At 41.9% G+C, this 15,956-nt stretch overlaps 1 protein-coding gene across 1 annotated transcript in view; it reads right to left on the reverse strand.

Moving 5' to 3' along the window:
- INTS4 (integrator complex subunit 4) overlaps positions 1-12,986 on the reverse strand; it is a 115,056-nt gene extending 102,070 nt beyond the window's left edge. The window contains exons 1-2 of the mRNA XM_024255311.3: positions 12,734-12,986; positions 9,250-9,441 (exon numbers count right to left, since the gene is read on the reverse strand). Of these exons, the coding sequence (XP_024111079.2) occupies positions 9,250-9,441; positions 12,734-12,787 (246 nt within the window). The 5' untranslated portion in view covers positions 12,788-12,986. The remainder of the gene's footprint in view (positions 1-9,249; positions 9,442-12,733) is intronic.
- Positions 12,987-15,956: the final 2,970 nt, after the last annotated feature.

Here is a 15,956-nt window from a genome sequence, read left to right on the forward strand (position 1 = left end):
GTGAATGAGAACTTTTCTATGCCATTCTGATGTCATTATCATCTAATAAAAAATGTGCCATTGGCATTAAAAGTACCTGACCTCCACTGAGTAGTCATGTTAGACACAAGTCACAGCAACTTGCACCAACAACTGGGTATACAACATTGCTGCCAGCACCACTGCTCTTGGAGTCCCTGGAAAGTGAGTGTTGCAGCTACCACTGCTATCACCAGAAAGAATCTTTCATTCTACCTGTCTTTTTTTTTTTTTTTGAAACAGGGTCTCACTGTCTCCCAGGTCAGAGTGCAGTGGCGCAATCATGGCTAACTAGAGCCTTGACCTCCTGGGCTCAAGTGAACCTCCAACCTCAGCCTCCCAAGTAGCTGGGACTACAGGTACATGCTACCACACCTGGCTACTTTTTTAAAATTTTTAGTAGAGATGAGCTTTTGCTTTGTTGCCCAGGTTGGTCTCAAACTCCTGAGCTCAAGCAATCCTCCTGCCTCAGTTTCCCAAAGTGCTGGAATTACAGGTGTGAGCCACCGCGCTCAGCCCTACCTGCTTTTTTGAATCACCAGATCCTGATTAGAAGTCTGGAGGAGGCAAGTGTGACCATCTGAGTATAAGTCTTGTGCCTGGGCCCCAGCTGCAGGGGAGACTGACTAAGAAATAGTCTGGCTGTTTTAGCTTAGAGAGAGGGAGGTGGTCTCTAATGGGCACCAAAATTCCTGTGGTGAGAAATTTCCTCCAAAGACAAAAAGGAATGCTCTCTTGTTCACTGCCATATCTCAAGAATATAGCACAATACCTGACACTGAAAAGATCAATAAATATATGTGAAATGAGAGGAAAAAAAGTACCTAGCCAGTGCTGAGAATAGATCATCTTTCCATACTAAAGACAAAATTACTTAAGTGTGTGCTCAAAGGATGAGGTGCTTTTCAAATAAGACCAACTCCCCGCCTCCTATATTCAGTTTCTAAGGAGGTCACCAGGCACAACGAGGAGGCCTAAAGCAGGAGAAGGGGCAATAGATACAGCGTTGGAAGATCTAAAATCCTGGCATGCTATGCCACTTATTATGCACATAACTTTAGAAAAGTCACTTTCTTGGGAACTTACCTTAAGGTGTGAGGTGAAGCAGAAAGAGAAAGAGCTTTGAAATTAGCCAGATGTAGGTGTGAAGCCTGGATTCACTACACAATAGCTGTAGGTCTTAAACAATTAACCTCTCTGAGCCTTATCTGTGAAATGGGGGTAATAACCTCAGAGGGCTACTGAGAGGAAAATTACTAGCACAAAAATGGGCATATAGTAGGCAGTCAAATAACAGTTCCTCAATCTTTATTATTTTCTTCCCTCTACTAAGTTTGGGTTTAGTTTGCTCTTTTTCTAGTTTTGTTTTGTTTCGTTTTGTTAAATAATAGAGACAGGGTTTCACTACGTTGCCGGTTTGGTTTTGAACTCCTGGGCTCCTGCCTAGGCCTCCCAAAGTGCTGGGATTACATGTGTGAGTCACCATGCCCCAGTCTTCTTTAGTTCTTTAAGTTGTAAAGTTAGATTCTTGATTTGAAATTAGTATCAGAATATATTAAGAATTACAAAACTGAACAAGAGAAACAACCCAAATCAAAACTGGGCAAAGAACTTGAACAGACATTTCTCCAAAGAAGATATACAAATGGCCAAATAAACACATGAAGAGGCTCAACATCACTAATCATTACAGAAATGCAAATCAAAACTACAATGAGACACCATCTCATACTCGTTAAGATGGCTACCATCAAAAAACAGAAAACAAGTGTTGGCGAGGATGTAGAGAAATTAGAATCTTTGTGACCTGCTGGTGGGGATGTAAAACAGCAAAGCCACTGTGGAAAACAGTATGATGGAAATCGCTTCTGGGCCTTTTGGCTATGATCAAGTGTAGGAAAACAGTATGGTGGTTCCTCAAAAAATTAATAATAGAATTAGATATGATCCAGCAATTCCACTTTTGGGTATATACTCAAAAAAATTTAAAGCAGGGTCTTGAAGAAATATTTGTACAAATATGTTCATAGCAGCATTATTCACAATAGCTAAAATGTGGAAGCAATGCAAGTATCCATTGGCAAATGAATAGATAAGCAAAATATGGTATATACACATAATGGAATATTATTTAGCCTTAAAAAAGAAGGAAATTCTGACATAGCCTAAGACACGGATAAACCTAGAGGATATTATGCTAAGTGAAAAAAGCCAGGCACAAAAAGACAAATACTGTATAATTCCACTTATATGAGGTACTTAGAGCAGTTAAAATCACGGAGACAAAATGTAGAATGAGACCGGGCACAGTGGCTGACATCTGTAATCCCAACACCTTGGGAGGCCAAGGTGGGCAGATCCCCCTACGTCAGGAAGTTTGAGATCAGACTGACCAACACGGCAAAACCCTGTCTCTACCAAAAATACAAAAATTAGGCAGGCATGGTGGTGCACGCCTATAGCCCCAGCTACTCGGGAGGCTGAAGCAGGAGAATCACCTGAACACAGGAGGCAAAAGTTGCAGTGAGCTGAGATCACGCCACCACATTCCGGCCTGGGCGACAGAGTCAGACTCTGTCTCAAAAAATAAAAAAATTAAAAAAAAAAAAAAAAAGGTAGAATGGTGGTTGCCAGGGGCTGGAGGTGGGGGTGATGGAGGATTACTGTTTAATGGGGAAAGAGTTTCAGTTTTACAAGATGAAAAGAGTTCTGGAGATGGATGATGGTGATGGCTGCATAACAATATGAATGTACTTAATACACATGAACTGCACACTTAAAATGGTTAAGATAATAAATTTTAATTGTTACCACAATTAAGAAATGATTAGCCAGGCATGGTGGCACATGCCTATAGTTCCAGCTACTTAGGAGGCTGAGGTGAGAGGATTGCATAAGCCTGGGAGGTGGAGGTTTCAGTGAGCCATGATAGCACCACTGTACTCCAGCCTGGAGTGAGACCTTGATAGGAAAAAAAAAAAAGGAAAAAAGGGGGGGAAAGAAAATAAAAGTAAATGAAAAAAAAAAAAAGGAGATAAGAGAGCATCTGACCTAGTGACATTCCTTACCCATTTGGATATTTGGATACTTTACTCAAGTTCTTTTACTTTCTGAAATAATCCCTTAGCACTCCTTCTGCTATGACACATAAATAATCTCCTTCACACCTGAGCTAAAAACAGAATTACCTCCAGGGAAGACATCCCTAATAATTGTTTCTTCTGACCATTAAAACTGTCCTGGTTCAGGCTTTCATCACCTTTCCCCAAACTTACAGTCTTCTAATTGGTCACTCTAACTCCAGTCATCCAATTCGTTTATCCTCCATACTTCCCCTCAGAGTGACATTTCTAAAACAAAAACTGACAAGGTAGAATACAAGGCCCTTTAGAATCAGATCCCTTCCAAATCTTCTGGTCTTATCTCTTGATGAGCTCCCAACCTAAAATCTGCACCAGCCAAACTAGTTGCATTTCTTCTAATGTGATAGCCTGTCTCACATCTCCAAGCCCATGTTCATGGCTGCTCACAACTAAAATGTCTTTCCCCCATCTTCCAACTTGCCAAAATCTATTTCTAGGACTTTTCTCAAGCATCGCTACCATTTTATAATGCATTTCTGGATCCCTGCTTCCAATAATTAATTACCCCCTTCTTTGAGGCCATATCATAACCTACCCCAGATTTCAGAAGACCTGAAACACTGTATTGTTATTAATTCATTTCTTATTTACTCAAGACTCAGATCAGGGATTACATCACATACATCTCTATTACCAACATGAAGCACAAAGCCTGGCACAGAGTAAGTATTCAGACATGCTGAGCAAATGAAAAAATAAGCAAATGGAAAACTTTAGCACTTACTATTTACATACTACATATATGGTCTGCTAACTACACTGTTAGCCCCAAGGGACAAAGAACATGTCTCACAGCTCTGCATCCTCCATAGCTACTAGCACAGTAGCGTAAGTGAAGAATCAATCATGTGAAATAAGTTCAGATACTAATGCCTGATCACAAAAAAAAAAAAAAAATAGGAAAAAGCAGAAGCCAGAGTAGTTTTATCCACTAAAATATTAACATAAAATACCACATTTCTGGATAGAACAGAAGAAAGGGTAAAAAACACTATGGTCACCAATCTAGAACTAGTTCCATCTGGCATCCTTCCTCATTTCCTTAGGAGCTAGGGTCCACTTGATCAATGCATGCAGCATGGACTGGTTAAAGTGCTTGAGATCTGACATCAGAACACCTGAGTTAAATTTTGCTTTTAGATATGACAAAAGATTATGTTTTTTAAGAGTCTTCACCACAGTTATGCAGCCAACAGACACATGAAAAAATGCTCACCATCACTGGTCATCAGAGAAATGCAAATCAAAACCACAATGAGATACCATCTCACACCAGTTAGAATGGCAATCATTAAAAAGTCAGGAAACAACAGATGCTGGAGAGGATGTGGAGAAACAGGAACACTTTTACACTGTTGGTGGGAGTGTAAATTAGTTCAACCATTGTGGAAGACAGTGTGGCAATTCCTCAAGGATCTAGAACTAGAAATACCATTTGACCCAGCCATCCCATTACTGGGTATATACCCAAAGGTTTATAAATCATGCTACTATAAAGATACATGTGCACGTATGTTTATTGCGGCAGTATTCACAAGAGCAAAGACTTGGAAGTAACCCAAATGTCCACCAACAATAGACTGGATTAAGAAAATGTGGCACATATACACCATGGAATACTATGCAGCCATAAAAAACGATGAGTTTATGTCCTTCGCAGGGAAATGGATGAAGCTGAAAACCATCATTCTCAGCAAACTATCACAAGGACAGAAAACCAAACACCGCATGTTCTCACTCATAGGTGGGAACTGAACAGTGAGAACACTCGGACACAGGGCGGGAAACATCACACACTGGGGCCTGTTGGGGAGTGGGGGGGCTGGGGGAGGGATAGCATTATGAGAAATACCTAATGTAAATGATGAGTTAATGGGTGCAGCAAGCCAACATGGCACACGTATACCTATGTAACAAACCTGCACGTTGTGCACATGTGCCCTAGAACTTAAAGTATAATAATAAAAAAAGAGTCTTCACCACTTAAAGATATAAACCAAAATTTATGATTAAAATAATATGATGCCAGGAATTTATTTTCATAAGAATCTGGTGGAGAAGGTGAGGGTAAAGAAGTAGAAGTGGATTGGGGAAGAGGGAAAATGAAACAAGTTTGGCCACAAAATGATAATTTTTGAAGCCAGGTAATAGGTACATGGGAATTAATTAAACTATTCTCTTTACTTACATAGTATGTATCTGAAATGTTCCATAACAAAAGGTTTTTAAAAAAAAAAACCCAAGTTCAAATCCATACCTTCCATTTACTAGCTGGGTGACTAGCTGGGTAAACAGCTCTAAGCTTAGTTCCATATCTGGAATTTAGAGATAACAATGTTGCTGTCATCAGGATTAAATAAAATATTACATATGGAAAGTGCTTTACAAACTCTAACAAGCAATATAATGTTAACTGCTCTAAGAAGTATTATTATAGATGATTACTGGTAATAGAGCTTTAATATAATAATAATGGTAGATATTGCTAAGAAAAAGACTAACGGAAAATATATCACTGAGAGATTGAAAACTTCTTGAGAACAGAAATCCTGATTTTGGTCAGATGTGGTGGCTCACGCCTGTAATCCCAATCCTTTGGGAGGGCCAAGCAGGAGGGTTGCTTGAGCTCAGGAATTCGAGACCAGCCTGGGCAACACAGAGAGACTCCATCTCTACAAAAAAAATTAAAAATAAAAAATTAGCTGGGAGTGGTGGCATGTGCCTGTGGTCCCAGCTCTTCAGGAGGCTGAGGTGGGAGGATGGCTTGAGCCTGGGAGTCCAGACTGCAGTGAGCAGTGATCACACTATTGCACTCTAGACTGGGCAACAGAGCAACACTCAAAAAGATGCCAGGCACAGTGGTTCATGCCTGTAATCCCAGCACTTTGGAAGGCTGAGTCAGGTGAATCGCTTGAGCCCAGGAGTTTGAGACCAGCCTTGGCAACATGGTGAAACCCCCATCTCTATCAAAAATACAAAAATTAGCCAGTCTCATAACCCAGTCTCTAGATAGATAGATATGATTTTTTAAAAAATTTTTTAAAGAAAAGAAAGAACAACAAAAAAAGAAAGCCTGATTTTATTCATGTAAAACATAAGTGTAACAGTTATAATGTCCCTTCAATGTTCCTAGGAACCTGACAGGCACTGTGATAGAGATTAATGGATCTGCAGCCTCTGAATTTAAGGAGCTCAAAGTCTGAAGGAGATAGACACATATGGCAAACAATTGCAACGCATAAGACTTAACAATTGCAACGCATAAGACTTAACAATTGTGCTAACAGGACACTGTCCAGTGCCCAGAACAAAGTCTGATATATATTTGTTGAGTAAAATGTATCACAAAAGCATCAATTAATTCATTTATTCATTCAACAAATATTTATTTTACGAGGCACTGTTCTTGATTCTGTAGAAACAACAATTAAAAAACATAAAAATCCCTGCTCAAGGGAAGCTTATGTTCCTGCATGGGGGAAATGGACAAGGAACATAATTAACAAGAAATTATACAGAATATTAGAAGATGGTAATTACTATGGAGAAAACAAAATCAAGGAAGGGGACTAGGAAGTGCGGGGCGGGGATAGGCAGTTTCGATATGAAACAGAAGGGTAAAGGAAGACCTCAATGTAACGGTGACATTTGCATGCTGATAGTTGCAATATGAAGTACAAGTCACCATTTATAACAGTCTTAAAATTGTCAAAGATATGCTTAACTTAAATCTAACAAAGCCTATAGATCTAACTTTCAGTTCATAGTAAATACAGTGAACAGAGGAACAAGTTAATCCTCAAAGTAAATGAATTCAGAAAACAAGACATTTTACAAAAGAAGTGTCTCAGTTTATCAAATCAATGTCACCAAAATAGTAACTGTTGTAGATTTTTTAAAAAGACTAAATGCCATGTGGGGACCTGGTTTGCATTTTGATTTGAATACATCAACTATAAAAAGATATTGGGAGAACAACTAGAGAAATCTAAATATCAACTAATTTTTAGATGACATTAAAGAATTACTTAACTTTATTCATTATGGTTAGGTGGCTATGTTAAAAAATAAAAAGTCCCTCTACGTTCTCATAGCAGTGAGAAAAAAAAAGAAAACAACAAAAAGATATCCCTTTTTAATAGATATGTAATGAAATAATTAGAGAAAAATGACATATCTTTTTAAAAATTCAACAAAACAAGGCTGGGCACGGTGGCTCATGCCTGTAATCCCAGCACTTTGGGAGGCTGAGGCAGGTGGATCACCTGAGGTCTGAAATTCAAGACTAGCCTGGCCAACATGGTGAAACCCCATCTCTACTAAAAATACAAAATTAGCTGGGCATGATGGCGCACGCCTGTAGTCCCAGCTACTTGGGAGGCTGAGGCAGGAGAATTGCTTGAACCCAGGAGTGCTAGTACACTCCAGCCTGGGCAACAGAGTGAGACTCATCTCAAAAAAAATAATAACAAAATAAAATTCAGCGAAAAAATAGAGCAAATTTGGCAAAATACTAATAACTGTTAAATTCTAGGAATGGATATTTGGTAGGTCACTATAGTATTTTATCTACTTTTCCATAAGCTTAACAATTTGGGGGCTGGGTGTGGTGGTTCACACCTGTAATCTCAGCAATTCGGGAGCCCAAGGCGGGTGGATTGCTTGAGCCCAGGAATTCAAGATCAGCCTGTGCAACATAGCAAAGCCCTGTCTCTACAAAAAAAAATACAAAAATTAGCCAGGCATGCTGCACATGACTGTAGTCCCAGCTACTCAGAAGGCTGAGGCAGGAGGATCAATTGAGCCTCGGAGGTCGAGGGTACAGTGAGCCGTGATAGCACCACTGCACTCCCGCCTGGGTGAGAAAGCAAGACCCCGTCTCAAAAATAATAATAGTAATAATAATAATAATGATTTTTGGGCTGGGCATGGTAGCTCACGCTTGTAATCCCAGCACTTTGGGAGGCCAGGGTGCATGGATCACTTGAGGTCAGGAGTACAAGACCAGCCTGGCCAACATAGCAAAACCCCATCTCTACTAAAAATACAAAAAAAAATTAGCTGGGTGTGGTGTCGCACACCTGTGGTCCTAGCCACTCTGGAGGCTGAGGCAGAAGAATCACTTAAACCAAAGAGACGGAGGTTGCAGTGAGCCAAGACTGTGCCACTACACTCCAGCCTGGGTGACAGACCAAGTCTCAAAAAAAAAAAAAAAAAAATGCAAAACTTAGCCTGGAGTAGTGGCACGTCCGTAGTCCCACCTACTTAAAAGGCTGAGCCAGGAGAATCACTTAAGCCCAGGAGTTCCAGGCTACAGTGACCTATGACCGTGCCACTAAACTCTAGGCTGGGTGACAGTGAGCCTCTGTCTCAAAAACAATTTTTTTGGCCAGGCGCAGTGGCTCACGCCTGTAATCCTAACACTTTGGGAGGCCAAGGTGGCCAGATCACTTAAGGTCAGGAGTTCAAGACCAGCCTGGCCAATATGGCAAAACCCCATCTCTACTAAAAATACAAAAATTAGCAGGGCGTGGTGGCACGTGCCTGTAATCCCAGCTACTAAGGAGGCTGAGGCAGGAGAATCGCTTGAACCCAGGAGGCACAGGTTGCGGTGAGCCAAGATTGCACCACTGCACTCTAGCATGGGCAACAGAGCGAGACTCTGTCTCCACAAAAAAAAAAAAAAAAATGTATTTTTAATTAAAAAAGAGGGCTACTGCAATTAGATATGAGGGCCATGAACTAGGAAAGGAACAGCAGGACCACATTCCAGAGATGAATGGGTCATGATTGATACTAACTCCTCTTTTGTGCTTCCACTGTACTCTGCACATACTGCACTCACAGTAACTTCAGCAAGTATGATGCACCTCATCATTGACATGTCTTGTTTCCATCTACTATACTGTAACTTTCTGAGGTCAAGATCTGTATCTTTTTTATCTCGGTATCCATAGTACCTAGCACATGGAAGACACTCAATAAAAGCTTGCTAATGAATACCTTATTTATTTGTAATATTAACCATTCTGCAGACATGATACAACTCCCATGATATACTCTCATCAGATCCTCAAGATTTTCTTACCTTGTAATAATGTTCCAAGAGAATCCTGACTACTCCCTCTACGCTTTCTGCCTCGACAGGCTTCCTGGCAAACTGGAGCAGGTATTGCAAGGCATCTGCTGGGGAGGTAGCTTTACACAGATCTATGTGGAGTGCTGCAGATTTACTTGGTTTTGTTAGTCGGAGTTTCTTAGTAGCAATTTCCTCCTGTGGCTGCAAGGGGTAGAGAAAACTGAAAACACAGACTCTGCACATTTAACTTTGCCTCATTTGGTGGAAATAATTTTTCATTATACCAAATAATATATTTAGCTGATACTTAGGAAAATATAGTATTATAAACTAGAAAGAGTACCGGGTTGGTGACAAGGCCGTGAGTCTCAATTTTGTCTTTACCAGCTCCTATGACTTTAGGCAAGTCATTTAATTTCTCCAAGTCTCAGTTTATGTCTCTGTAAAATAGGTATACTTTTTTTTTTTTCTTAGAGATGGGGTCTCTCTATGTGGCCCAGGCTGGTCTCTAACTCCTGGGCTCAAGCAATCCTCGCACCTCAGCCTCCCAAAGTGCTGGGATTACAAGCATGAGCCACGGTGCCGAGCCTTACACTAACATTTTGCTCTACCTATCGCTGAGGATTGTGGTAGCCTTTGGGTTTAGAGGTCACACAAAGGATCTACTCCATTTTTTTGAGACAGAGCAAGACACTGTCACCCAGGCAGGAGTGCAATTGTGCAATCTTGACTTGCTGCAATCTCCACCTCCCAGGTTCAAACAATTCTCTGACTGACACCCAACATGCTGGGATTATAGGTTTGTGCCACCTCCACCTACCACGTTCAAGTGATTCACCTCCCTGACTCCCAACTAGCTGGGATTACAGGTGTTTGCCACCACACATGGCTAATTTTTGTATTTTTAGTAGAGATAGGTTTTGCCATGTTACCCAGGCTGGTTTCGAACTCCTGGCCTCAAGTGATCCCTCTGCTTCAGTCTCCCAAAGTCCATTCTTTATTAGAAAACAAATATCAGACAGGGCGTGGTGGCTCACGCCTGTAATCCCAGCACTTTGAGAGGCTGAGGCAGGCGGATCACTTGAGGCCAGGAATTCAAGACCAGCCTGGCCAACATGGCAAAACCCTGTCTCTACTAAAAACACAAAAATTAGCTGGCGGTGGTGGTGTATGCCTGCAATCCCAGCTATGCAGGAGGCTGAGGATTGCATGAACCCAGGAGGCAGAAGTTGCAGTGAGCTAGGATTGCGCAACTGCACACCAGTTTGGACGAAAAGAGCGAAACTCCATCTCAAAACAAAAGAAAAGGAAACAAATATCTGATGGGCATAGTGGCTTACACCTGAAATCCTAGCACTTTGGGAGGTTGAGGCAGGAGGATCCCTTGAGCCCAGGAGTTCGAGACCAGCCTGGGCAACATGGTGAAGCCCTGTCTCTATTAAAAAATAATAACAAAATAAAATAAATTTCCTTATCACCTAATAGTGCATTTTTATGTACTGAGCAATCACCTCCTTACAAATTCACATTTCTATAGAAAAGAGACTAGAATTATTCTAGACAAGAACACAGTATGACATGATAAAAAGAATAAGGACTTTGGAGTCAGAGGAATTTGTATTCAATAACAACTTACTAGCTGGGGAAGGCCTTCTTCTATAGGAGGGCATACCAATACTTTATTATCACAGAGCTATTCGATAAATCGGTTATTAAATGTAACTTTATTATACATATACATAAGTGCTAGGCACATATCAGTTTTCCCTCCTCATCTTTTCAGCGGAGAAAAAAGAACAGAAGCACTAAGATCTCATTTAATCACTTTATGTTAACAACTGATGAAAAATTAAGTGAAGAAATTAGCTCTTCCCTTAAAATTCTTAGCCATTTCTATCCTAGTCCTCTCAAACTCAGTTTTCAGTCTTATCGAAGCTGTAGTTAGGTCAAAAGCTAGGATTTTTTTTCCCTAAGTATTATATAAAGGAGAGGACAACCAATATCAACTATCATTCAACCACCAATAACACTTTAGTGAGCCAGGCCCTATTGTCCATCTCCAGGTTACGGAGATGAGCCAGGCATTAGCTCTGCCATCAAGGACCTCCGACTGGTGGGAAGATAGGTACACCGGTAATTACAGTAGCATTCAACGAAAAGTACAAATAGATTAGTACCACACAATGCTACAGAAACAGGTGAAGAAGAGACTAAGCTCTTGCTGAGGTTTCAGTTGGGTCTTGAAGCACAAATGTTAAGTCCACTGGGTGGAGAACAAAAAGAAAGGGAAGATTGGCATGTATTCTGTGTAAAAGAGACAACCAGTGCAAGAGTTTGGAGATTTGCAAACACAAGAACACATGGCATATCTGGTCATGTGAGGATGGGTGGAAGAGGGCTGAGCAGTCTTGGGAAATGGGAACAACAGAATGTCGGGAAGAAAGGAAATTACATTGTGCAACAGTGCTAATGTTCTTAATGCCACTGAACTTTACACTTAGAATTGTTAAAATTGTAAATTTTATATTATGTATCGACATATTTTGTATTATGTATTAACATATTTTAATGCTGGATGAATGACTCAATGTAATGTTTAAGGATCAGTATCCTGCTGGATGCTCTAAGCCTTGCCACTCTACAAGTCTAAGGATCTAAGAATGCAACCGATGCACTGGCGTGAATTTGGGGACATGTCAGGAATGCAGAATCTTGCCTCACCTCCTCTGCTTGACTTATCAAATAGAATCGACATTTGAACAACGTCACCAGGTGATTATTATACACATTAAAATCTGAGAAATAGGACATTAGGATGATTTAGGATTAACCCTGGCAACATCTACGTGGAGACACATGGAGCATCACTGACTCCTGACAGGGGCTCTGCCCACCTGTCACAACTTCATGGTGAGGAAGGTACTGCCCTCCTTCCTAGGTGAGCTGTTCTACCAACAGAGAGCTCTTCCCCTATGAAGTCTGTGACCCCCGCCTGCATAGACTGCGCCTGAAGGAATTCTATAGACCATTCTTTCAGCCCCTTAGAACCTTGTGTATATTCCAACTGGTCCCTGGGAGGTTTTTTTTGGAACGGGGGGGCGGGGAGGCTAGAAGGGGCTCTGCTACTAACTGGCTGTATCCTCGTACCCCTCTGGAAGGCTCAATGTCCACATCTGGAAAACGAGGATGCTAATGTAACGCGATGGAGCAAAGTTGTGTGAGAGAATAAAATGAGATAACGGATAAGACAGTTTCGCAAATTAAGAAACACTGTTTCTCCTAATAATTTTTTTTAAATCCTGTCAGAATTCACATATTAATGACAACAGCGGCTGCAAACTAACACGCCCACTAACTTGCAATATCAGAGATTATCAACAAGTCAGCACTTAACACGGGCGTATGGAGCCTCTTCTGTTCCGGCAAAGTGCCTGGGATTTGGATAATCTACCCTGGTCCGGATCGGTTCTGGATCTTTCCCGCCAGAGCTTACCTGAACCACTTTCGTGAATTCCTCATAAACCCGCTTCTTAAGGTGCGCCGCCATGCCTGCCCGCGGGCCCTCTCAGCTTCCGTACACTAGGAGGGAGGCGGGGATGGACGGATCCAGAAAACTTGTCTAGGCTCGGAGGTGGGTGGATGACTTGTCGAGATCCCACAAGGCAGTGGGGTTTGGGGAAAGAGCGACCGCTTCCTGTTGCTCGACTGCCTCGCCACTGTACGGAATGATTTGGCGGCCTACGCCTCCTACGCCGGAAGAACGGAAACAAGAGCTTCGCTTGTGGGAGGCGGGGCCTCTGGCGGGAGGAGCCGAGACTGAAAGGGTGGGCAACCCAATGGGAGCTTTGGGAGGCTGGCTGGTGGCCTCGGAGTGGCTAAGAGACTAGCGCGGTGCAGCGCGAAGGGAGGGAGGGAGGAAGTACAGGTTAAAGGGCAGAGGCGGGGCGCTGCAGAGCTAGAGGCAAAACCCGGAGCCCTGTAAGGGGTTTACGACTCGTGAAAAAACTCAGAGGCTCGGCTGACTTTCCCATCATCCTTTGCTGTACACGATGCTGTTTGTAGGTTTCCTGAGCACTGCCTTTGTTCAAGCTGTGCGCCACCTCTCTTGTTTTGGGGTGCCTTTCCATACTTCCTTATTCCAGTTTTGCAAAAGCTGCCATCCTTTAAGGCATCAATCCCTGCTCTGATAGCTATAGTACAGTAGAAGACTTCTGAGACCAAGGATAAAGCAACAAAGCTACAGACTACAGCTCTGGTTCTTGAGCAAATGGCTCAACTACAAATGCATTTATAATAACTAACCTGACAAAGATGTGACAATGGAGTGAAATAATGCAGGAATATTTTACGGACTGTAAGGTGTAGTGCACATGTTAGTGTCAGTAAATCCAAGGTCAAGTTTTACAACCTACATGAAACTAGCTGTTCATTATTTTGGTCTTTCAAAAGAATTTATGTGGGCCAGGCGCGGTGCCTCATGCCCGTAATCCCAATACTCTGGGAGGCGGAGGCGGGTGGATCACTTGAGGTCAGGAGTTCGAGACCAGCCTGGCCAACATGGGGAAACCCCATCTCTACTAAAAATACAAAAATTAGGGCATGGTGGCACACGCCTGTAATCCCAGCTTCTTGGGAGGTTGAGGCAGAAGAATCACTTGAACATGGGAAGCGGAGGTTGCAGTGAGCCGAGATCGCGCCACTGCACTCCAGCCTGGGCGACAGAGCGAGACTCCGTATCAAAAAAAAAAAAAAAAAAAAGAATTAATGTGGGATAGTTTAAAAAAAAAAAAAAAAGCAGGAGGCTGAGGTGGATACAGAGGACCCAAAAATAAACAAAAGATAGTATTTATCCTCAAGGTCCTACAATCTGAGAAGACAGACACCCAAACTGATGGTGACAGTGCAACTGAAATGTGCTGGGTAACGGGAATGAATGTGGTTCAAACAGACCTAATTTCTTCAGAGTGCCTCAGGGAAGGCTTTCCTAAAATTAGAGGAAACTGGGAGTGGTGGCTCCCGCCTATAATCCCAGCACTTTGAGAGGCCGAGGCGGGCGGATCACCTAGTTCAGAAGTTTTGAGACCAGCCTGGGCAACATGGCAAAATCTACTTAAAAAATACAAAATTTAGCTGGGCATGATGGTGGCCCACGCCTGAACTCCCGGCTACTCTGGATGCTGAGGTGGGAAAATCGCTTGGGCCTGGGATGTGGAGGTTGCAGTGAGCCGAGATCGAGCCACTGCACTCCAGCCTGGGCAACAGAGGGAGACCCTGTCTCCAAAAAAAAAAAAAACGCTGGGCGCGGTGGCTCACCCCTATAATCCCAGCACTTTGGAAGGCCGAGGCAGGCGGATCACCTGAGGTCGGGAATTCGAGACCAGCCTGGCCAACATGGTGAAACCCTGTCTCTCCTAAAAATACAAAAACTAGCCGGGCGTCGGGGTGGGTGCCTGTAATCCTAGCTACTCGGGAGGCTGAAGCAGGAGAATCGCTTGAACCCAGGTGGCAGCGGCTGCAGTGCGCCGAGATCGGGCCACTGTACTCCAGCCTGGGCAAAAGAGCGAGACTCTGTCTCAAAAAAAAAAAAAAGAGAAAAGAAAAAGGAAACTATTTCTAATGCGGCTTTGAAAGAATGAGTTTTTCCAGAAACAAAGGCATCCCAGACCGCCGAGATAAGATATACAAATATGTCAAGGGAAATGAAAAACATTTAGCAAACAGTACATTTAATAAAGCTTAGCTGCTATTATTAACCATTATCATATTCTATCAAATCTAAGCTGCCAGCAATTGTAAAATCAATATTTTATTTATTATGTTAAGAAAAGAAATGCTGAAATTAAAGACAATGGTTTCTAATTGCTTAGATTTGTTTTGTATACTTAGAGAAACAGCTCTTTTAAACTTATTTAGACATAGATTTGTATCTTACATTGCACTGCTGTTTCCATGTCTTTCTGTGCACATAAAAACTTTTTAATGCCAAATTATAGGGTAATCTATTTGGAGATATATTTAATAGTAATTTAAAATAACACATGTAGTTCCAAAATTGCACAAAGCTCAGTCGAAGCGATGACACCATGAACTGCTATGACTCAGTCTACATATGAGCAATTGGCCAACATCTCCTGATTTCAGAGACATTAAATGTGCATCATAGCATCAATGATACAGGGTATTATCATCGTTATTAAATACATGGCGGCCAGGTGCGGTGGCTCACACCTGTAATCCCAGCACTTTGGAAGACCAAGGTGAGGGAAATAAGTAGAGAATTAAAAACAAACAAACAACAACAACAACAACAAAAACAGGTACCCTAAGAGAAAAAATGTAGAAATGAAAACCTGATGCAGTGCTATGAACTAGGATATCTTCATGAGGGTAATCTACAAAGGTTTACATCTTTCTTTGTGTTTTTCCTTTGGATTATGTTGACAGTTATGTTTAGCATACGGTTTTAAGATTTTCTCTTCTGACTCTATAATTTTCTTTGGTTAGTCCCAACAGATCTAAGAAGTTTCATATATTCATACAAATGAAGCAGAGATTGCCTTTTGAACATGATTACTATCATTGCTATTTTGGGTTTTTGTTGTTGTTGTTGTTTGAGACAGAGTCTTGCTCTTGTTGCCCTGGCTGGAGTGCAATGGTGCAATCTCAGCCACTGCAACCTCTGCCTCCCGGGTTCAAGAGATTCTCCTGCCTCAGCC

Source organism: Pongo abelii, chromosome 9 (genome assembly GCF_028885655.2).
Source record: "Pongo abelii isolate AG06213 chromosome 9, NHGRI_mPonAbe1-v2.0_pri, whole genome shotgun sequence".
Lineage (NCBI taxonomy): Eukaryota > Metazoa > Chordata > Mammalia > Primates > Hominidae > Pongo > Pongo abelii.